This window comes from Ursus americanus, chromosome 22 (genome assembly GCF_024610735.1).
Source record: "Ursus americanus isolate L20-20 chromosome 22, mUrsAme1.1.p, whole genome shotgun sequence".
In the NCBI taxonomy this organism is placed as follows: Eukaryota; Metazoa; Chordata; class Mammalia; order Carnivora; family Ursidae; genus Ursus; species Ursus americanus.
In genome coordinates this window covers 28,582,483-28,607,474 of record NC_142148.1, presented here as the reverse complement: position 1 = coordinate 28,607,474, position 24,992 = coordinate 28,582,483, and the positions used below count along the sequence as shown (strand labels likewise).

General features: G+C 43.0%; 1 protein-coding gene across 4 annotated transcripts in view; it reads right to left on the bottom strand.

Moving 5' to 3' along the window:
- The window catches only part of PTPRA (protein tyrosine phosphatase receptor type A), a 151,796-nt gene that overhangs the window by 32,629 nt on the left and 94,175 nt on the right, over nt 1–24,992 (bottom strand). For 3 of the 4 annotated variants that reach the window (XM_045808019.2, XM_045808011.2, XM_045808028.2), the window contains 3 exons: nt 11,907–11,991; nt 10,612–10,685; nt 10,281–10,417 (listed from right to left, as the gene is read on the bottom strand). In XM_045808019.2, the coding sequence (XP_045663975.1) occupies nt 10,281–10,417; nt 10,612–10,685; nt 11,907–11,991 (296 nt within the window). Of the gene's footprint in view, nt 1–1,252; nt 1,347–10,280; nt 10,418–10,611; nt 10,686–11,906; nt 11,992–24,992 lie in introns of those variants that run through there. The other variant, XM_045808038.2, reaches the window with a different exon arrangement.

Genomic DNA, 24,992 nt, shown 5'->3' with positions numbered 1-24,992 from the left:
CTTAGAAGTTCTCTTTGGGCCCTTTCTCTTCATATCCTCTCTTTTCCCCTCCCACAAGTAAACTTGGAATTTTGTGTTATATCACTCTGTATCCCATACATTTCATATTCTCAAACAATATATGTTCTTCGTTCAGTCTATTTTTTGATGAAAGTGGGATCATAATCAAATGGTGACTTTTTTTTCTTGCCCAACATTATATTCGGAAGACTCACTGAGGCCGTACCAGGTAGCCAAAGCTCATTCCCTTCAACTACTCTGAAGCGCTCCGTTTTGAGACCATACCAACATTTATTTACCCATCCTACTACTGATGAATATTTGGGTTGTTCACAGTTAATGACCCCGCCACGAATGCTAATTTGCATTGTTTCCTCATACACATGTATGAGCGTTTGAAGCAGGAGAATCTTTAACCTTACTAGCTAAGGCCAAACTAACTGTTCTTCGAGATAGTTGTACCAATTTACACTTCCACCAGCAATATAAAGTGTTCCAGTTGTTCTGGATCTTCACCAGCGTTTGCTACTGTCAGACTTTAAATTTATCAAATGTAGGCTTAATCTACATTTCTCTGATTATTAATGAAGTTCACCATCTTTCCATATTTTACTAGTCAACAGGGTTCCCTCTTCTGTGAAGTACCTAGTCAAGTGTTTCTCCTATTTTTCAACTGGATTGCTTGTTTATTTTATTGATCTGTGGGAGTTCTTTATATATTCTAGATATTCATCCTTTGTCAGAACAAGTGTTACAAATATATTTTGCCAAGCTTGTGGCCTGCCCTTTCATTTCGTCGTATTTAATTATGGACAGAAGTTTTGCATCATAATATAGCCAAGTTGATTGATCTTTCCCTTTATCAACATTTTAAATATTAAGAAATCCTTTTTTACTGTGAGATCATAAGCATATTTCCCTCCGTTATTGTCTCTATGTTTCATTGTTTTGTCTTTTAAATTTCACTATCGACACCAACTGCGACCAATTTTTCATTTGGTATGAAACAAGAATTCAATTTCATTTCTTCCCATAGGGTTACCCAACTGTCCCAGCACTACTCATTGTAAAGACCATCCTTTCCCCCACCAAAACTGCCATGGCAATTCTGCCATAAACAGGTTTCCACTCACACAAGAATCTGCTTTGGGGCTATTTTGTTCCAATGGTCAATCCATCTATCCCAGTGACAATACAAAACTTTCTTAATTTTATAATAATTCTTTATATCTGGTAAGGCAGGTCTCCTCACCTTGTTCTTCTTCTTCAGCAATGTCTTGACTATTCTTGAATCTTTTCTCCTCCATATAAATTTTAGAATCAGCTTGTCAAGTTCCACAAAAAACCTGTTGGGATTTTTATTGGAATTGCATTGAATCTATATATCAGTTTGGGGAGAATTGACATCTTTACAATATTGAGCCTTCTAATCCACTGATCTTATTAGCTCTTCACTTAGTTTAAGATTTTTCTTTAATGTCTTCAAGTATTTTTTATAATTTTCTCCAAAGATTTTATAAATATTTTGTTAAATTTATTCCTAAGTACTCAACATTATGGATGCTATTGTAAATGGCATCTTTTAAAAATTATTATTAGATTTTCTGATCGTGGCTTATGTGTAGAAATGCATTAATTTTTTTATCTTGTTTTTGTATCTATCAACTTTGCTAAAGTAACTTATTAATTCTAATAATATATCTGATGAGTATTTGGATTTCTCCAAGGACAGTACTCGCCTCTGAAAAAACGCATATTTTGTTTCTTCCTCTCCAATCCTTTATACCCTTCATTTCTTCTCTTGCCTCATTGTGCTGCCTAAGATCTCCAGTAGAGTGCTGGGTCTCATTCTTTTCTAAATCCAAATCCCCCTGCAAACACTCTAACTCGAGAGACACTCGAGTGCCTGAGCACTCTTCCATGACGGGGATCCCTTTTAAGGCAGTTCATCACATCTTGGAAAGTTCTGTTTAGAAGGACCCAAAACCCAGATACACATTTCTTTTGTGTTTCCTTTGTCCTGACTAGTGGAAAACCCAGAGGTCAGCTGGAGCCTTCTCTGTCCCTTGGAAACCCTTAACCCCCCAATTCCCTGGACTGTTGGAGTCCAAAGCCCCTGACACAGTTCCTGCTGATTCCCATAGGCCTTCGGCTCTGATTCATTTATTTCGAGACAACTCATCAGTGTAGAGGCTATTTTACCTCCACCTCACACAGATGCCACACAATTCTGTCACCAGATTACACACACATGCTTCTCCACCTGGAAGTCCAAGAATTAAGCTGTCTCTACAAGGACGCAGACTTGCAGCAGGGAGGGTGTTAAATCTTTGCAACGCACAGGTCTGGATCATCTCACTGGCTCCACTCTTCCCTCTCTTTGTCACCTATTCCCTTCCTCTCAGGAGCTAACTAAATTTTGCCCTTTTTTTAAAACCTTGAATATGCTTTAGGGACCTCAATAGGTGGCTTTTTAAAGTGTTTCTTTTAGATAAATTCAATGCTTCTAAGACAAAAGCTGGTCAATAAAAAAATTCCAGCTTATAACTAAGACAAAGGCCATCGCCTGGAACTTTCGACTACGGTGGGGCTTCACCGAAACGCTGCACACTGTCCTTTTAGCCTGTCAAATATCTGAAAACAGCTGTTACGTCTTATGCTTATTATTCCTTCAGCTGTTCACCTCTATGGTCCAATTTTTCTCCAGAACAACTTCCCATTTAGTGACATTCCTTTTCGTAGAGACTTGATCAAGAGACTCCTGGCACCACTCAGGCTGGGACATCAATTCTTTATTCTACATGCTATATATCCATTAAAGTACAGTGGATATTATGCTAAAGATACACTCCATTAGTTTCGCTTACCATATTAAAAAACCACTTTTTAAAATGTTATGAAAATATGATTATAAAATTCAAATAATTCAGGAAAAAGTGAAAGTTCCCTATCATGTTTCTTATGTGCTTTACCCCCCTTGTAGAAAGCCACTGCTCACAGCTTACAGTATTTTTCCAGACTTAAAAAAGTACTTTTGGGGGCACCTGGCTGGCTCAGTTGGTGGAGCATGCGACTCTTAATCTTGGGCTTGTGAATTCGAGCCCCATGTTAGGTGAAGAGATTACTTAAAAAAATAAAATCTTCAAAAAAAAAAAAAGTAGTTTTTTAAAAGGGGGATTATACCATGTATAGTCCTCTGCAATGTCTTTTGTCCCATAACAATGACTTAGAGATCTAGGTTAAGACATTTATTTTAATGATAGTATAGAATTTTGTAACAGATGAAAGAAATCATTTAGCCAATCAGCTATTTGATGGATATTAGTTTTCATTTTACTTTCTTTGCTAACATAAATAATGCTGTAATGAACAACCTTGTGCAAATATATATTTGGTTTTCTGTCAGAGTCCCAGAAGTGAGGTCAGACAGTATAAACATCTGAAATCCAATTGATACTGCCAAGTCATCCTTCCAACGCTCTACCCGTTTAAACGTGCTTTGCCTGTGCATAATGGTGTATCTGTAACCCCAGATCTCTGCCCATACTAAATACCAATCTTCTTAAATTTTCAAATCTAATAGGCCCAAAATAATGGTTAGTTTTAATCTAGACCTCCTTGATTACCATATAAGTTGAGCTTTTCATAGGTTTATAGACCATTTGCTTTTTTCCTATTAATTTTTCTACTTCAATGTTTAGTTTTGTCTCACAGGTCTGTAGCAGCTCTTTATGGATTATGAAAAATTCTCTTTCTACCTGTGGCAAAAAGCTTCTCCCAGTTGGCCACCTTTTTTTTTTTTTTTAATATTTTATTTATTTGAGAGAGAGAGAGCATGCAAGCAAGCACAAGTGGGGAGGGGCAGAGGGAGAGGGAAAAGCAGGCTCCCTACTGAGCAGGAAGCCCGACGTGGGGCTCGATCCCAGGACCATGAGATCATGACCTGAACCAAAGGCAGATACTTAACCAACTGAGCCACCCAGGTGCTCAGTTGGCCACTTTTTTATGGCATCATTTTTCATAGGAATATTTAATATTTTAATGTATTTATTATCTTCCAATGTATTCCCCTGTGCCTTCCAGATCTTGTGTTTTGCTCACCCCCACAATTCTAAGTATGTTATCCTGACAGACACACACTGGTGTGTTTACCTTCAGTGCTGCTCTCTTCCCTGACGGGCCTGGGGGCAGGCACTGCTGCACCTGAGCCACGCTGTGCCAAAGCGATTCTCAGGACTGTGAAACCAAGAAAGAACAGAGGCTTCCCTGGAGGGCCCCAGAGACACCAGGACAGGGCCAGTTCTGCCCGAGGTTTGGTGGTCTACCTCAGCTTTTGACTCTGTCAGCTTCCCCAGAGTCTTCCCAATTGATGGCCTGGGGTTTTTGTTTGTTTTTTTCTTAATTTGCTTGAGTTGACTTCTCTTATTTTTAAATAAAAGACCTTAACTGACTTAGCAGTTTTGTATCACAGAGGGGCTGTGGTTGGGAGACTGAGGGGAGAAATATGCATGATGTGAACCTGGTTACTTGGTTCAGATGATGGGGAAGGAACTGTTAACCAGTTTCACAATGGGAAAGAGCAAGCCACTCTAGTTCACAACTGCACAACAGTTATTTCAGTTACTGCCTGCAATCGCCAGCGGTATGTTTGAGCTGGTGGGAAAGTAGTGGGATCTCCCAATTAAAGGAGATGAGTAATGTTGAAACCAAGGGGTAGGGTAATTCTGACAATATCAGATAATGTAAATAAGGAAAAGCCCAGCTCTAACATCAAATGTTTATCTCCAAAGACAGCACAAAACCTGGGGCCTTTCTGACTCTGCCGTGTATTTTGCTGAACCAAATGTTAAGATTTCAGCATCCTGCTGGCTGCTGAATGTTAATGCCAGTGGGATTCCCATGTTTCCTGGGCCGCTCACGTGAAAGCCAGGGCCTTAAGTGAGACGACAATGGTGCTGAAACAGAGTTGGAGAAAGCCAACTGCTAAAACTCCTCAGAATGCTCTCTACTGCACCCTGCTTTCATGAGGAAGACAACTGCCCAGCGACTCAGCTCTCATTGCTCATGGACAGTCAGGACGCAAGCACAACACAATGTGGAGATTAAAATACATAAACAAAAAGAAAAGCAAAGAGCTAATACTTAGAGGAAACTGCAGAAATTCTCTGAGTTGGACCATCAAAAATCGTAGGAATAGTTGATATAGCTTTTGGAGATCTTAGATCAAGGAGGGAAGAGCATCATTTTTGGATATGGCCCAATTTTTAGTTATGGTATGGTTAACTAAACTTCTGCACGTAGTGTAACAGCTCAGGAGACTGGCCACAAAACAGCAGGCTAGGCTGGCCAGTGGAAACCTGGACTGAATGCTAAATTCAGCTAGGTAACCATGAAAAGCCAGAAAGCCCCTAGCACAAAGTGGGGGATATCAGTGCTACTGGGGCTCCAGGAGGCTTAACCTTCCTGTTGACACCTTCACTGTGACCCAATGGGATCCACCATGCGTGCCTTGTCAGAGGAGGCACACGTGTGAGGAAAGCACTGGAATTTTTCAGAAGTGCTTTCGTGACTGTCTTCACCAGAGTGAGATGCTCGTGGAAGGGACTGGCTTCAAAATGGGACTCTCATCCTTCCTTGGAATGGAAGGAGCCTCAGAGGCCATAGTCACCAGGGCTCAGACATCTCTAGTTGTGGGTAAGTCATTGTGAAGCTCCCAATAATAGAAATGGGAGGCAGCCAGCGCAGGTGAATTAAGGGGGCCTGACTAGACTGCCAAGCTACAGAAAGGGCCCCTTTGCATCCAACTGCCAGCGACGGTCAGTTCGTGACCCAGGACCCTTCAATACTAGGCATGTGTAAGGAAGAACTTCACATAACATCAACACTCATATACCATGACCTTCCTCTTCATCTTCTCTTAAGAATCTACACCCATTTACCATGATAACACCACTGGATAAAGGAAAATACACCTTTGGGGATCTACTAGGTTCTGGCCTTGAGCTACCTAATTCCTTGGAAACCCAGAATGACACTACTTTATGCTAGTTAGAATGGAGCCTTCGCAGGCCAGGTGAAGGAAAGAGTTCTGGCCCAAATTGCACTTACATTAGGAACTACCTATTTTTCCAATGTATGGTTGGAATACCTATGCACAGCAAGTGGCAGAATACTCACACTGGTCTCTCTCTCTTTTTTTTAAAGATTTTATTTATTTATTTGACAGACAGAGAGACAGGCAGTGAGAGAGGGAACACAAGCAGGGGGAGTGGGAGAGAAAGCAGCAGGCTGCCAGTGGAGGAGCCTGATGCGGGGCTCGATCTCAGAACGCTGGGATTATGCCCTGAGCCGAAGGCAGACGCTTAATGACTGAGCCACCCAGCGCCACGGAATACTCACACTGGTCTCTTAACCCAATGGATAAGAAGGACCATTAAAATCGCAAGAGCAAATGCAAGCTGGAGCGGTAATCTCTTTACCAAAAGGCTAAGCTGAGTTACAGAGGTCCTAAATGCTACAGAAGATTACAAGTTTCAGGATAATGAGACAGTACATTTACATGTGTGAGTTTAGTGATGGTATGAAGCAAGTGCTCAGTAACTACTAGTATTAGCTATTCTGGTGCTTCCTATCACCACCTCCCCACATGCAAGCTACAAGAGACTAGCGTAAGAGACCGACAGTGTTTAAGGATGTCAGTGGATTATAATATAGGAGTCATGTAGAACTGCCAATTTGCAGGTGCTTTTCCAGATGCACTCTCCTTTCCTACAGATTAACATAACTGCTGGTACCTGGAATATAGCTATTGATTAACAGCTGTATTTTTTCCTTTATGGCGCACAAAGACTACATGAAGCAGTTCCCACTCTCACGGCAGGAGCAGCCTCAGTGATAAATCGTCTTGACATCTCTCTGATGTGATCTGGTTCATCAGGATTTTGTCTGTTTCACAGGACATCCCCCTGACAACTACGTTGATGACATCAAGCTGACAGGACTTGAAGAGCAGGAACTTATGTATGGTAGATGGACATGTTGGACATAAAAATACAGTGGTCTGCCACTTCTGCCAAGTTTTCTGAAAGTCAAAGGTCTGTGGCATGTCAGCATATCCCCTCCAGCATAAAAGACATGTTGCTGTTCCTTGTCCATTCCCCCCATCCCTTCGGAAGGACTGATGTTTGTTGAGCCACTCTGGATTTTGAAGACAGCATATACCACATGCCAGTGTCCTGTTCTGACTCACTTATTAAGTGATCTAAAAAGAGAAGGCTCTCCAGTTAACCCAGGCCACAGAGAAACAGGTTCTGGTTGATCTCGTGGGGCCCTAAATGCTTAAGTCTGAGCAGGAAAATCACAATGAAAAACTTTAGGATCTGGGGACAAAACCATGATCCTATCAGCAAGATCATGTTTCTAGCTTAGCACTGGGCTCTGGTAGAGACATATGCCCAACCATGGGTCACCAGATATCCAAGTGACTTCAGCTGCCCATCATCAACTAAGTATCACATGATTCCATAAGCCACAAATCTGGACATGTCCAACAGAATTCTACTCCCAGATGGAAGTGATGTGTACAGAACACTTGCCACATAGCCACTCCTTCAACAGACACACGTGACTTCCCAATGATATTAGCAGTTAACGGAAGAAAAAAGTCCAGCCTAGTGCACAAATGGCTCGGTGAGACATACTGGCCCACTCTAGAAGTGGACTGCTATGGGATAATCTACTTAAGGGATGACTCTGAATGAGTATAAAAGAGAAATCCTTTCAGGAAACAGAACTTCAAGCAAGGTACCACACTACCTCACTGGAGGTCAGGCTCTAAGCCGATCCCTGGATGGTGGATAACTGGAACAAGAAAGACAGGAAATATTTAAGCTCCATGTGTACGCTCACCAGACAGCACTCACTGTTAAAAACCCAGATGTTGCTCAGCCCTTTCCTTCACTATCCCAGTGCTGGCCCAATGAGCCCATGAACATAGTGGCCATGGTAGCATGGCAATGGGCTCTCACCACAGTATTTGTTTCAATTTGCCTACCACGCCTGTAGGAATACCACCTCCATCCAGGGATTTACTGGAATGCTTTACCTCAGGCAATATTCCTCCAAACAACTCACTTCACAGAAAAAGAAATCTGGCCATGGGGTCACATACCCTTTTACCCAGCAGCAGTGGGCACTACAGATTATGAAACAGTAGAGTGCCTATTGGGGCCCTAGCTCTGGTATTAGGGTGGGGTATTATCTTGGGGAGATGAAATAAATGTTCTCAGTCAACATGAGCATTAAACGGTGCCATTTTTCCAATAGCCAAAAAATGAGTCCAAGTTATTCCATTAACTCTTGCCTAGTAAATGGTCTCCTACTTTAGCTCTTGTTTCCTGCCTATCTGTTCTCCACTTTGTAGCTAGTGATTTTCTCAGAGTGCAAATATGACATCACTCTCCACTCCCCTAAGCCCTTCAGTGATGAAACAGATACGAGGGGTGACGCACCTACCCAATAACTATTCCTCCCTTCCTCCTTGCTACTATGGCTCCCATTCTGTGGGGTTGTCTGCCTATCCCCTATATGATACAGGAATAATCTGGATTGATCTGAGTCAGTTGCAGTAAGCCTATTTTTCTCTTGCTTGGACTGATTTAAGAAGGAGCATGCAACAAGGGAAGTCTTCAGAAACTCTTGGGAAAGTTTTCCTTGCTGATAAAGGAACACACAGGAAGAAATAGTCATCCTTTTCCCACTGGACCTTGTTACACCTCCATGTGGCACTTAGAACTGGGGAAGCCATTTTGGCAACAAGAGGGGAGCCAGCCTAAGAGGCAAAGTTGACACACAGCTGAGTGGGAGATGTAAAGGAAACTGAGAGTTTAATAATGCCCAAGTTGATGAATTAGCCAACTCTGGAACTGTTCCTCTATGTCCACCCCCTCCCCCCCAATCATTACCACCTTACATCAACCTATCAGCACCCCTGCTCTTAAACAACTGTTACAGCCCCTAACTGTACTCCCTGCATCTACTCTGGTCTCCCCATGGGATCTTCTCTATTTAGCAGCCAGAGATATTTTTTCCAAAATATGAATCTGGTTGGTCCATGGCTTTTCACTTCACTCGTGATAATCCATAACATTTACTGTCTGGCCCAGTCTTCTTCCACAGTTTCCTCTCTTGCCACCTCCCCTACCCTTTGCCCTTAAGCCACACACAGCCCTTCTTTATTTTTTGAATGTGCTCTTCTCTCACCTGCCCTCACTAGTGGTAGTTTGGCTCCTGCTATTTCCAGTGCCTGGAACATTCCCCACTCTCCTTTCTCAATGCCCTTGCCTATGATTAGGTCTCAATTAAAACATAATTTCTTCAAGGAAGTTCTGAACTGGGATCAGAACTGATGGGCTGGTCACACCAACTGGTAGATCCACAAATGTGTTCAGCTTCCTTAACAGAGTTATAAAAAAACAACAAAAAATATACCCCACACGAAGCCTGTGCTTGGTAGTCTTCCATGGTCCTCATTTCTATACTGATTTACTCCTACTGTCTGTTACTTAAGACACTCTGGGACCCCTGTTTCTTTTCTTTCTTTCTTTCTTTTTTTTTTTTTATTTAAAGATTTTATTTATTTGACAGAGAGAGAGACAGCCAGCGAGAGAGGGAACACAAGTAGGGGGAGTGGGAGAGGAAGAAGCAGGCTCTCAGCAGAGCAGGGAGCCCGATGCGGGGCTCGATCCCAGGACCCTGGGATCAGGCCCTGAGCTGAAGGCAGACGCTTAATGACTGAGCCACCCAGGCGCCCCATGGGTCCCGTTTCAGACTCTAAAAGGCCACCTCTTAATATAGACTCCTATAACTATGCACCAGTCCTTCATGTCCTATATTGCTATCTGAACTTAGTTATTTTTGTCCTTGTTTATGGGGATTTCCCTACCAGGCAGCAAGATCCCTGAATGTAGGGAATGGATCTGTTTTTGCTCCCCAGCAAATCCCTGGCACCTAGCACATATTAGATGCTTGATAAATATTTATTAAACAAAGTAACAGATGCGATGATGAATGGATGGATGGATGGGTAGATGAGAGAGGTAAGGCAAATCTTATTTCATTTCCTGTCTATGATCACATAGGAAAGGAGTCAGATGAACCTGGTAGAAAATTTCTCACCTCTTAACCCATTAGAAACCTGTTTTCTACCCCATGACCCAAAAGGCCTGACCTTCGGTCAGCCTTCCTCCCTGCTGACACACCAGCCTCAGCAAAGAACTCACATTGAATTCCTCTCTGAAGAGCTTATTGTCATCAGCCATTCTCCGGTTAATCTCCTCTTCCAGCTTGTCCACAGGCAGGGGTGGATACTTCCTGTTGGTGCTTGGGGACCTGGCCAGGAGTGGCACGCTCTGGGGTTCTGCAGTATGCAAGCAGGGAGGTTGGTCAGGTGCTCTGGAGACCAGATTGGGGATTTACCTCATGCACCACGCCTCCAAGAACTAGGACTGCTTTCTTCAAGTCTTCCCCCTACCCCTTATAAGATGGGAAAATCCCTACTTTCTTGATTTTCTTCTCCAGGAAGGTTCCCCATGTCGTCAAGGGGTGCCTTACCCACATCCTCAGTGCGGCCATTGGATAAGCGGAAAGAATTGGAATGGCTCCCAGCTTGCTTGTATTTCTTAAACCTAATGAGAAAATGTTCACAGTGAAAAAGTAAGCACAGAGTCAAGAGAGACCAATCACTGGCTTTATATCTGCACATATCAATTCAGCTTCCTAAATCTCCTTTACCAAATAAACAGGTTCTTTTAGAGACAGGTCCTGCACCTGCTGAGGCAGCTCCATTTCATGGTGACCCAGTGCCTCTGGATGGTCCTGCTCATCGCCAGCACGCTAGAATCCAACCCAGGGGCCATAACAGTATATTCTGACTTGTATGGCTCCTTTGTGTGGCCCCAAGTCCAGGACTCACTGGAGATGACCATCACACCAGGTGGAGAAGGGATAAGTGGGTAGAACACAGTGGAGGGGAGATAAGAATATCCCTATCAAACAAAATCCTGGTATTTCCTCAGTGCAATCAGGGAGAAGCTCAGAGCTTCAGAATGGGTGGGCACTGGTCTGGCTACAAGTCTCCTACAGAACGGCAGAGACACATGACAAATTACAGGGGTGTATAAGGTTCCCCTCTCTTTATCCCTGCAAAAGAACAGAGGCAGCACAGAGCAGCTTAAACCAAACATAACGGTGGAGTTAATCTCAATTAGCCAGGGCAGTAACTTTAGCAGGAAGAGGACAAATGCACCTCCCTTTTCTCTCCTCTGGGTTCCCTTTCCTTGCTTTTTTTCTCCCTGTTTGAGTAGTGATATCTAGAGGACCCTGAAGAAAGTCAGAAAGGAGAACTCTGTAATTCACATGATTCAGTTTAGCAAACCAGGGCCAGGCATCCTAGAGCCTAGGTTTGTCCCAAATGCCCCAACTAGAAATAGAATAAGTCTCTATTTACCACATCATCTTCAATCAGGTACTGTTAGGGGTTGCTTCAGGTGGGCTAGATCTGAGGGTCTTAAACCACCTATCAGTAATAACACAGACTGTACAGCTTTTCCCTCAACCTCAAACCACCATCCTGGGCTTTAGGTTAAACTGGAGTTGGGGAACTAGATTTGGGCAGATGGAAGCAAAGGGGAGGGGCTGGGTCTTGAAGAAAACTGTGTAGAGCTTTTAAACCGTTTCTATGTAGAATTTTAATCTTAATATCATAAACCATTCCCCTCTATTCTATTCACGTCCTTATCCTACTATCTTCTGGACTGTGTGGGCTTAATGAGACCCTGGGGTATCGAACAGAATCCAAGAGAATGCAGAAGCTTTAGCATTCTCACCTTGGCACTTAGCATGCTCACCTTAACATGTACAGAACTATGATAATAAACACGATCACTAGCAGAGAGGACAGGGCCACCATCACTGCAATAATTGGCGTCTCGTCTGAAATAAAGAGAACAAAAAATGTCATTACCATTGTGTGCAATGGAGGGCTTAAGTCAGCTGCTCAAGGAAACACCCAGATAAGGAAGAAGGGCTCATTCAATGCTTCTGTAGCTGGTAGGGCACAGACAGAGTGAGTGAGAGAGAACATTTCCCACTGCCACCTCAGGGCCACTGTGGGTGGAAGGGGAGGAAAAGGACAGGGTGAGCACCTAGGCAACGCCTATCCCATCTCTGACTTGTACATTTGTTTACTCTGTCTCCCTGCATTAGAATAAAAACTCTCTGAAGGCAGAGACTTTGTTTCCTTCATTGCTATAGAGCCCAAAACAGTGCTTAGCACATAACAAATACTCAAATATTTGAAAGCACAAACACATCACTCTTGATGGCAAGCTGGGTGTCCAGGCCAACAACGTGCTCTGTCCCAGGCTCAATGGGCTCCATTTACAGGAAGATGGCAGAGAAAGGAAAAAGGACAATTTTCCTGTCATAAACCCAAATGGTTTCCTGACACAGAGAATACTGTTCCTCAGTAAAGCAAGGAGACTTTATTAGATCCTTAAGCACTATGTATCTAAAAATGCTGGGTACTCTTTTCTACCTCTTTCCACAGCTACCTTTTACCAGGAGCCCAACTACAGCAACATCTGGCCTGGAGACAGAACAACTCCTCCCTTCATTCCACAGGGCCTGGCTTCCTATCCGCCCAATACTTAGCCTCCTTTCTCATGGCAGCTGACCAGGTGCTGACTCATCCTCCTCCAGTCCCACATCCCCACCATGAACCACACAACCAGCCTGAGTTTGTAACTATCTTCACCATTTCCCGTTCTGCTGAAAGGGAGGGCATGTCCCTCCCATGTAAAGGTCAATCCTGTCACATTTGGTCTGGATTACATCCATTACTGTCACCTCAACGACTTGTCTTCTTGACCAGTAACTGTATGCCAGGCACTTCTCCAGACTCTGGGAACAGAAGTGATGAAGCAGACAAGTGACTTGTGAGCTACATTCTGGGGAAGCAGCAGCACACTATTCAGAAACAAGTAAACATATAATTTCAGACAGGGACAAGTGCTATGAAGAAATGAAGAGTAACGGGATAGAGACTGATAGGTTGGAGGGGGTTATTTTAGAGTAGTTTGGGAAGGTCTGAAGTGCTTATACTGAGCAGAGTTCTAAATAATGTGAAGACGTAAACCATGCAAAGATCTGGGTAAGGAACTTTCTAGGCACAGGGAATGGCATGCATAATACCCCTTAGCAGCTTGGTGGGTTCAAGAAATAGCACAAAGGCCAGTTTTAGTACAGGATGTGACTGGAGAGGTGGGCAGGAGCCAGAAGACTTGGGGTTTCGTAGGCCATGGTAAGCAGTGTGGATTTAATTTTGAAAGTGATGAGAAGCACTATGTGATTGGAGCGCTCTGAACAGGGCAGAAATATCACTGGATTTACATTCTTTTAAAAGATCAGCTAGCTAAACTGACTCATAAGCAGTAGTCATAAGGCGGGAAGCAATCCAGCAGAATGTGGTGTCACAAAAGCCAAGAAAAAAGTTTTTCAAGGAGGGAGTTATCAACTCAATCAGATACTACCAAGAGATGAAGAAGGTGACTTTCACGGAAAAGTGAAACTGGATTTGACAAGAAAACAGCTATTGGTGACTGTTTTAAGAGTGCTCTCAGTTAAGTAGTTGGTGAGGAAACATAAATGGAATGAAATAAAGACGGAAAGAGAAGACAGTGAGATACCGACTCTTTATCCGAGGTGAGGACTTCTACCATAAAGAGGTGCAAAGAGAATGAACAGCAATTGGAGGGAGCTGTGGGACGGAGAGGGTTTTTTGTTTTTGTTTTTTTAAGAAATGGGAGGTATTGGGGTGCCTGGGTGGCTCAGTCGTTAAGCGTCTGCCTTCGGCTCAGGGCGTGATCCCGGCGTTATGGGATCGAGCCCCACATCAGGCTCCTCTGCTGGGAGGCTGCTTCTTCCTCTCCCACTCCCCCTGCTTGTGTTCCCTCTCTCGCTGGCTGTCTCTCTGTCAGATAAATAAATAAAATCTTTAAAAAAAAGAAAAAGAAAGGGGAGGTATTATACCATGCTTCTTTGTGTTTTTTTTTTTTTATTTTAAGATTTTATTTATTTGACAGGCAGAGAACGAGCGAGCACACAGCAGGGGGGCAGCAGAGGGAGAGAGAGAAACAGGCTCTCTGCTGAGCAGGGATCCCATGTGAGGCTCGATCCCAGAACCCCAGGATCATGACCTGAGCCAAAGGCAGACACTTAACTGACTAAGCCACCCAGGTGCCCCACCATGCTTCTTTTTTTTTTTTTTTTTTAAGATTTTATTTATTTATTTGACAGAGACAGAGACAGCCAGCGAGAGAGGGAACACAAGCAGGGGGAGTGGGAGAGGAAGAAGCAGGCTCATAGCGGAGGAGCCTGACGTGGGGCTCGATCCCGGAACGCCGAGATCACGCCCTGAGCTGAAGGCAGACGCCCAACCGCTGTGCCACCCAGGCGCCCCCCCCCACCATGCTTCTTTGTTGATGGCAAATTTCAAGCACACCCTGGTATGTGGCTCTCATCTGAAAATGAGCATTCACACTGGCAAACTACTCCCTCCTCTTTGAAAAGCTTTCGTCTCTTGGTTTCCACAACAAAGCACACTTCTGATTTGCTTTCTATCTCTTGGCTGCTCCATTTCATTTTAACCTTGCTACCTGTTCTTCTAACACCAGGTCTCGAAGTGTCTGACTTCCTTGGGGCTCCATCCCTAGCACTCTTCTCTGCACTCTATCTAGCTGATCTGATTAGACAAATGGCTGTAAGCGCAAATGATACACTAGCAATTCCCACATTTGCACTGCTTGGTCAGACCTCTCTTCTGAGCCTATATACCACCCCACTTAAATTTCACAGGCAATGCAAACCTTCTGTGTCTAAAGCCTTCCCCTCACCATTCAGTAGTGAACACTGACATCCACCCTGCTGCTCAAGGAAGAAATGTGGATATCCCCTTGATTTCCTTACTTATCATCTATATCCAACCCAGCTGCAAGTAATATGTTTTAGGGCTAAAATCAATGCCTCCAATTTGTCTGCCTTTTTCCATTCTGTTGCCATTATTGTAGTCTCAATCTGTATTCTCTCTCAACTGGATCATAGTGAGCCTCTGTTCACTGCCAATCCATTCTCCACAAAGCAGGCGGAGTGGTCTCTAAGAAAGCAAGCCAGATCATGTTCCTCTCTTATAAAACCTTTTGGTTTCCCATGCCTTCAGAATGAAATTTAACACCCTTACCCCAGCCTAGAAAGACCTCCCCCACAGCCCCTGCTCACCCTATCTCCTACTACACTCTCCTTGCTCACTCCACTTCGGCCACTGGCACCCTTCATGCTGAGTTCCTTCCTTACTTAGGCCTTCAAACATGTTATTCCTTCCTGTCTTACATAGCCTCCCTCCATTCTTTGCCTGGCTACCTCCGAGTCATCCAGTTCTCATTTCAAGTGTTACTTTTCCTAAAGAGGTCTCTTCTGACTTCCTAAAACTAACTTTGATCCTAAGTTTTACTTTCCTTTAATGCTAAAATACGTTATGTGAAAATTAAATGAGATCACCCATGTAAAGTTCTTGGCGCAGTAAGCAGCACACATTATGTGACGGCGAGTACAGTCAGTATTAGCTATTATCTTCCTTGTTATGCTCACAAGGCAGTTATTGCCCTTGATAATACCTCCCACACTTTGTAATTATGTATTTATTTGAGTACAGTTGATTAATGAGTGTCCCTCCTTTACACCATAAATTCCACAAAGGCAAAAATTACATATCTGCTTTGTTTCTCACCATATACCTAAAACCCAGACAGAGTTTCTCACACATTTGGCACTAAACAAATACTAGATTAATGATCTATCACTAAATATGTCTTTGTTAATTGCCAATCACAAAGGGGTGTACACGTGGCATTAGAAGAAGGTAGTTAGAGACATCAGGCTCAAGACAGTGAACTGAATCTGTAATTTTACTTCTTTCTCTTCCCAAAAGTACACCGAAATGCTAGAAGAAATATGAAAATACTAATGGATGAAAAGCATATCTGGAAAGCAACAAAGAGTTTAGTAGGCCTGAAACAGGGATCTGCAAAAGACAATGCAGAGGGACTGGACTGCTGCAGAGATCAATCAGAGCCAAAGAGCCTCCAGCTAAAAGGTGAGTGCTAGTTCAACTAGTCTGGGCCTGGAAACACCTCAAGCTTAGAGTCAACCAGGCCTGGGGATGAGAGAGGGCCTTGGGGTAGCAGGATGGTATGTAACCAAACGTTTGTCAATGCAGGGCCAGCACATCCACAGGCTGGGTAACAAGCTGTGGTGCCCCATCCAGACTCAGCTGGGAAAACAGCACCCTACAGAGAAGGAAGGATTTGTCAGAGAGTGCTGATGGCTTTTCCCCCCTCCAATATAAGTTATACATATATTTTTAAACTCTGTATTATGGAAAACTTGCAAATTCACATACGTGTAAAGGGACATTACAATGCATCCCTGTGTATTACACTTCAATGTTAGCACTTACATGCTTTTCATCTCTACCAGAGTTTCTCAACCTCATGATAATGACATTTTGGGCCAGATAACTGTCCACTGTAGGGGGCTGTCATGTGCACTGTAAAATGGTTAACAACATCCCTAGCCTCTACCTACCAGGTGCCAGTAGAAAACCTCAATTGTGATAACCAAAGTCATCTGCAGACATTGCCAAATGTCCTCCGGAAGGAAAACCATCCTGAGTTGAGAACCACTCGTCCATACCCACTCCACTGGATTATTTTATTTATTTTATGTACTTTAAAGATTTTGTTTATGTATTTGAGAGAGAGTGAATGAGAGCGATCACAAGCTGGGGGGAGAGGCAGAGGCAGAGGGAGAAGCAGACTCTCCACTGAGCAGGGAGCCCGCTGCGGGGCTTGATCCCAGGACCCTGGAATCATGACCGGAGCCGAAGGCAGAGGCTTAACCGACTGAGCCACCCAGGCGCCCCTCCACTGGATTATTTTAAAGCAAAGCTGAGACAGATCATTTCAACTGTAATTACTTCAATGCGTAACACTAAGAGATAAGGATTCTTAATATAATCATAGTACCATTATCCTATTTATAAAGCAACACTAATTCCTTAATATGATTTAACATTCAGTTATTATTTAAATACCCCTGTCTCATAAATGTCTTTTCCAATTTGGTTAGAATTAGCATCCAGAGAGGGTCTTTACATTGCACGTGATTGCTAGGTACACTCCATCCAAAGACAGTTTCCTGGGTCAGCCCTCATGACAGAAAGGACAAGGGTGGGTAGGCCACAAGACATGAATTAAGGGGAAAAAAGAAAGGAAGGCAGCTCCACCTAGAGGACAACGATATCCAACTTCCCAAACCATGACCAAATCCCTAGTTGAGGATGTGTTCTTGTTTCTCCTCCCAAAGGGATACCTCCTGTGAACACATTCTAATCCACTCAATGCTCCACAGCAAAACTCACTGCATCTTTACAGGAGACCTTCACAAATACCAGGGACAGCAAATGGCAGTCCTGGGAAACAGACGTAATACAAGAAATAGAATAAATCGTTAAAAACATACTGCAGGGGCACCTTGGTGGCTCAGTTGGTTAAGTGTCTGCCGTAAGCTTAGGTCATGAACCCAGGATGCTGGGATCAAGCCTGAGCCCAGCACTGGTCTCCCCTCTCAGCGGGGAGTCTGCTCCTCTCTCTCCCTCTGTCCACCCCCCCCCATTCATGCGCAGACACATTCTCTCTCAAATAAATGAAATCTTTAGAAAAAATTAAAAATTAGTGGCGCCTGGGTGGCTCAGTCGTTAAGCGTCTGCCCTTGGCTCAGGGCGTGATCCCAGGGTCCTGGGATCGAGCCCCACATCAGGCTCCATGCTCCGCTGGGAGCCTGCTTCTTCCTCTTCCACTCCCCCTGCTTGTGTTCCCTCTCTCGCTGGCTGTCTCTCTCTCTCTGTAAAATAAATAAATAAAATCTTAAAAAAAATTAAAAATGAAAAATTAAAAAAGAAAATATATTATAATTTGTGCAAGAGGACAACATCGATTTTTTAAAAAGCCACTACCAAACAAGAAGCAATCTCACACCTATCAGGGACTGCTACTATAAAAAAAAAAACCAAAACCAAAACCAAAAAAACCCCAGAAAATAACAGGTGTTGGCCAGGATGTGGAGGAACTAGAACCCTTGTGGATTGTCAGTAGAAATGTAAAAATGGTACAGCTGCTGTGGAAGTAGTATGGTGGTTTCACAAAAAATTAAAATAGAATTACCGTATTATCCAGCAATTCCACTTCTGGGTATATGCCCCCAAATTGAAAGCAGGGTCTTGAAGAGATATTTGTACACCCATGTTCGTGGCAGCATTAGTCACAATAGCCAAAATGCAGAAGCAACCAAATGTCCATTGCTGGATGAACAGACAAGCAAAATGTTGTATACACACACAATGGAATATTTTCAGCCTTAAAAAGGAAGAAAGTCTAACATATGCTACAACATGGATGAACCTTGAAGACCTCATGCAAAGTGAATAAGCCAGTCACACAAAGACAAACACTGTATGATTCCACTTACATGAAGTGCCTACGTAGTGAAATTCAGAGAGTCAGAAAGTAGAATGGTGGTTGCCAGGGGCTGGAGGGAGGGAGGAATGGGGAGTTACAGTTTAATGGGCAGGGAGCTTCAAATTCTACAAGATGAAAAGAATTATGGAGATGGATGGTAGAGACGACCGCACAACAATGTCAGTGAACTCTGTGCCAGTGAACTGTACACTTAGAAAAGGTTAAAACAGTAAATTTTGTTATGTGTACTTTACCACAATAAAAAAATTAGGAAAAAAGGAGCAGTATGGGAATTAAGAAAGTTCTTAGAAACTAAAACATGATTGGGGGAGAAACAATCTCAACAGAAAGGTTGAAAAGGAGAAAAGATGAAACAGAAAAACAAATTCGTAATGTGAAAGACCATATCATGAAAGTTCCCAGAACACAGAGCAGTAAGAGTGAGATGGAAAGTGTTAACAGTAAAGAGACAAGCTGGACAGATCTAAGCGTTCTAGGAGCTGTTCAAATACTAGAACAAGGAGTTCCCAAAGAAGAAAACAGTAAGGAAGGTGGGAAAGGAATTATATGAGAAAGTTTTCTTAGTTAGCAGGCCAAAAGGGACCATAAGGTTTCAGTGGTGATATTAAAAAAGGAGCTTTACCTAGATATACCCTGACAAAGCTTTTGAAACTTTGGGTTGAAATCAACCAACCAACCAGAAGCCACCCTTAAAAACTTCTAGCAGAAGAAAAAAGGTTCCCTATAGAGAAACAAGAATCAGAATTATGTATGACCGCACATCTAAAATACCACCACCAAAGTCAATGGTGCCACTGTCTACCAAGTTCTTTTTTTTTTTTTTTTTTTTATTCAACAGAGATAGAGACAGCCAGTGAGAGAGGGAACACAAGCAGGGGGAGTGTGAGGGGAAGAAGCAGGCTCCCAGCAGAGGAGCCTGATGTGGGGCTTGATCCCATAACGCCGGGATCATGCCCTGAGCCGAAGGCAGACGCTTAACCGCTGTGCCACCCAGGTGCCCCTGTCTACCAAGTTCTTAAGAAGGACTTTGAACCTGGAGTTATTCATCTAGCCAAATTTTCATTTCAGCCTGAGGTCAAAAGAAAGCCGTTTCCAGAGCATGGAACTTTAGAGTCAGACAAACCCAAGAGTTCAAAACTCTATTATCTTATTTAGTAGTAGTATGACAATCTCCTGGAAACCTGGTGGAATGCCTTATGAAATGCAAATATATTAACACTCTCCACCTCTTATAGTTAATGGATGATTTAAAAGAAGCAACATTTGCAAAGTGCCTGATACCAAAGGAAAAGAGTTGGCTTTGGCATCCGGAAGCTCACATACTAGCAGAAAACCTCAGTCCAGATTTTAGGATAGGGCAGAGTCCTTTGTCTTGAAAACAGGGAAACTACAGCCTAAATGTAGCCCACTGCCAGCTTGTATAAATACAATTTTATTGGAGTACAGCCATTTGCAATCATTTACATATTTCCCAGGACTGCTTTTGTACTACAGAGGCAGGGCTGAATAGATGTGACAGAGATAGTAAGATTGCAAAACTGAAATTCTTTATTATCTGGTCCTTAATAGAAAAAATCTGCTGAACCCTGATCTAGAATGTTATTACCAACTCTGCTCTTATACAATTCTAGGTCAACTATCACTTTTGTGAGTAACTGCTCATTTCTTGTACTTTCATAACACTATGCACCTACTTTGCTACAACACTAATCCCACTTAATTAAAGTCACTGATTATATGTCCATTAAATTACAAATTTCTGGAAGGCACGGATTCAAGATCACATCCAGATATCCCTGCACTCAGTATTTATTCTTTCATTCAACAAATATTTACTGAGTGACTAGTTGTGCCAGGCAGGTCTTGAGGGTACAGTAGTGAATAAATCAAAATTCCTTACCTTTATGAAGCTTATATTCTAGTAGAGGAGAAAGAACAACATGGTAAGTAAAGAAATATATAGGTAGTAATGAGTGCTATGAAGAAAAATAAGGCAGGGTAAAAGAGGAAATGGGGGAGGTGTTCTGTGATGTAAGATGGAGTGGTCAGAACAAGTCCTGAATGAATGAATGAATGAATGAATGAATGAATGAATGAAGGCAAGAACAGTGCAGTATTATGACCAACAGTAGTAGAGCTGACAACTATAAGTAATACAACAAAACAGTCAGCTAGCCAGATAACTGAGAAATAAAAATGATTAGTTAGTATTTTAGCATTTATATAGCAGACACAGAGCAAAGCACCATACACGTATCATTCAATTACCTTAATAACTCTGTTCTATGGGTGAGGAAACTAAGCACAGAGATTAACTTGCCCATATTACAAAGGTACAAATCTAAAGCAAAACCACAAAGGTACATTATCCTCCGGACTCTTCGTAAACTACAGGACCAGCACCACTTTAACTCTTCCAAGCTTTCAGGCCAGAATAGCCCTCTGTCATAGAAATAAGATTGTACCTTTTGACATTTGAATTACATCCACATTTCTGATACAGTGAAGGACAATACAGATAATAAAGATGTCCCCAGGCCTCTGTGAAGGAAGGAGACTCAGATCTTTTAAGAAAACAGGAGAGAACTTACAGCTCCCTGTATCAAATCTCAGACTTGGAGAAAGGCTCAGGATCAAGTCACTCTCCTAGGGTCCCTCCCTAACTGGACAGTCCTCATCTCATCTCTCGGGCTTGTCCTGGTTTGGATCTTCTGGAGGTGGCCTTGTATGATGCAGGCCGGTGTAGGCAAGGCAAGCACACTGGTCTATTCCTTGACCTACCCCCACCTCCTCTCCACTATCCATTCTAGCAAATTTCACTTCCTAGACGCAGGCTACGGGGATAGCATTTCAAAAATACTAAAATGGTGTTCTGGGACAACAGATGTCTTATTTGCTATATCCTTTTCCCAAGAAAACAAAGGGTCATGTTATTCTAACAGCTCACATGTAGATAGGTGAGTCACCTAAAGACTCAGACACACCTCGGTCAACTACAAAAATAATCACTGAAGTAAAAGCCATACTCCTTTAGCCTCAATTCCTAAGGTCCGTTTGTCTCATCTCTACAGTTTTCGATATTAGTATTCATCAACTCTCAAAGGTAGAGCTGTAATGTTTTAAGTGCTTCCTATTGGCTTTAAACACAGCAAAAAATCATCAGGTTGCCTCAAGAACCCAAACCACTGGGTTGAGCCCAATCTTGTCTGGGCCAAATTATCATTCAGAAACTAATTTCTACTGCCCACCTATCTTCCCTTAAGGCTTCCGGAGTTATCTTTCTAAAACAAAAACCTGCTACGTCACTTCCTTACCATCAGCAGGAGACACCCTGGCCCGTTAGCTCACTGTGCCAGCAGGTCCACTCTGCTCAGGCTGGCTCTGGCCGCTCCCACCTTGTGAGCCTCAACTGTGCAGTTCTTCCAATATTTGACTTGCTCTTTCACATCTCCTTACTTTCACCCTATCTGGCGCATCCTCATTTTCTAAGTCACTATATTAATTTAAACCGCCCAAAGTACACCCCCTTGCGTCCTTCCCACTCTCCGGGCACAAGTCTTTTACGTTCTCTCGCAGCACTTTGTGTGGTATGGCCAAGTAACATGTAGCTGAGTGGACTTTGATGCTTACTGTTCAGAGGTTTCCTCCATGAGATAGGGAATATTTTTTTTCTTTCTGGATTCCTTAGCATCTAACAGGTACTGAATGAATATATAATTAAAGGTACTTAGGGAAAGCCATGGAGTTTACAATAATAATGTCATTTACTATTATGATCAGAAAATACTTCTTTAGAAAGCCGAGGGGGAGCAGGTGATCTGATCTGAGAGCTGAGAAACTTGAACGAGCCTCTGGGGTTCAACAGAATGCTTATCGTGTCTGGTTCTAGAACTCTGAGGTTCAAGGACTCCTTCTTCACAAATGTTTAGAGAATACTATTTCCAGACTTAAAAACAAACAAACAAAAAGAAAAAAACCAGGACACCTGGGTGGCTCAGTTGGTTAAGCGTCTGCCTCTGGCTCAGATCTTGATTCCAGGGTCCAGGGATTGAGCCCCATTGTCAGGCTCCCTGCTGGGTGGGAAGCCTCCTTCTCCCTCTCCCTCTGCCGGCACATGATCTCTCTCTCAAGTAAATACATATTATCTTAAAAAAAAAAAAAAAAGGTGCAGGGCAGGAGAATAGCTAAATGTCTACAGTCGTAGTGATACTGTTCCACGATGACCCTGCCTTGGGAGCTGCCTCACGCACAGCCTCCAGGAGGCAGGAGTTCCCCTGTGTCTGTGAGTGCCGACTGACTGGCTGAGATTCCTGACCTCCTTTGTCTCCCATCAACAGTAACAGAATGGTGGGATGGTAGCAGTAGCAATGTGACAGCCAGCACTCGCTGAGCAACTGCTATGTGCTGACCCAGCAGTAGGCCAAGCACTTTCTATGTGTTACTTCTTTCTCCAAAATAACCCTATGAAGGAAATTGTGTTCCTATCCTATTTCGCAAATGGTGAAAAGAGGCACAGGGAAGTCAGATATCTACCCCACCCTCTGGCATAGTCAAGTCATAAACCCAGATGGTCTAGCCCCAGATTCCAGGACTTTTAACCACTGCATACAACAGCTTCTCCAAATATTCCACTATGCCACTCACTCCCCAGCCTTAACAGATACATCAAGATCATTCAATAGCATTTTCTTACACAGGAAAACCTCTAAATAGATGAATGAGAGCATGCATCACTATCCTGCTCAAACTTCATGAGAATGGGAAGTAGATGTTACAGATTCCCCTTCAAGACCAAAGAACCCATTCCCCTAGCTGCTGGGAGGGTTAGTGGCTAACAGTTCTCAGCAAGTCCTTTCCCAGAAACTGCCCTTGCCCTAAGAGAGTAGGCTGGCCCATGGGAAAGCCCCTGCCACCCCCATTCCAGCTCCAGAGCTTCCTGTAGGACTGACTGAGGCTTTCGCTGCCTTTGCTCCAATCACGTGGCATCTCATGTCCTCTCTCTCCTCAATACTACTGCCTTCAGTGCTTTGCAGGTGCTGTGGGGAGAGAAAGTACTCTCCAGTAAACTTGCCATCTCAGAGTCTGTTCTCTCTAGAACAAAACTAATAAAACCGAGATGTAAAATTAGTGAAGACTAAAGAAAAACTGGAGAGTGCACTCATGACCACTGACTTCATGGGGAAGAGGTACTCAGGAGATAATGCCAGAACCAGATTTAATGCATTACCATATATTACACAAATCACCCAAATTAACAACAGTAAAAATGCTTTAAAAGAAAAGCTGGTTACAAAAGGAAAAGTATTGTTGTGATTCCACTTAAATTAGGTAGCTAGGATAGACAAATGTATAGAGACAGAAAGTAGAATAGCAGTTACCAGGGGCTGGGAGAAGGCAGAAATGGGGAGTTACTGTTTAATGGTTAGTTTAGTTTGGGATGATAAAGTTCTGGAGGTGGATGGTGGTGATAGCTGCACAACAATATCTTAATTTCACTGAACTATACAGTTAAAACGGAAAATTTCATATGATGTATATTTTACCACAATTAGAAAAAAAAGCTAGTTAGACTGAATAACGTAGGATATATTTTTAAAATATTACACATGAGAAAATAACCAGTTTCTTGGACTTCAAAAGAAAGGAAGCAATGTTGCCTGCCTCCCTTCATCTCTTTTTATTGCTTTCTGTTTTGACAATTAAAACACCAGCCATTGCTATTCAAAAGCATCCCAGAGACCAGTGCAGAAAAATTTATAATTTAATTCATCTGCATAAGACATACTTTGCTTAGCAAACCCATTATGATGCAAATATTTTAAAATAATCTGCCTCGTTTCTCAGAAAGCATTTGGTTTTTTTTTTTTTAAAGATTTTTAAAATTTATTTATTTAACAGAGATAGACAGCCAGTGAGAGAGGGAACACAAGCAGGGGGAGTGGGAGAGGAAGAAGCAGGCTCATAGCGGAGGAGCCTGATGTGGGGCTCGATCCCAGAACGCCGGGATCACGCCCTGAGCTGAAGGCAGACGCTTAACGACTGCGCCACCCAGGCGCCCCGGAAGCATTTGGTTTTAAAATTAGAATGTGGGGGCGCCTGGGTGGCACAGCGGTTAAGCGTCTGCCTTCGGCTCAGAGCGTGATCCTGGCGTTATGGGATCGAGCCCCACATCAGGCTCCTCCGCTATGAGCCTGCTCCTTCCTCTCCCACTCCCCCTGCTTGTGTTCCCTCTCTCGCTGGCTGTCTCTATCTCTGTCAAATAAATAAAATCTTTAAAATAAAATAAAATTAGAATGTGATATCAAAATTTATAGAAATACTTCTAAAGATCTGCTCTGGTAA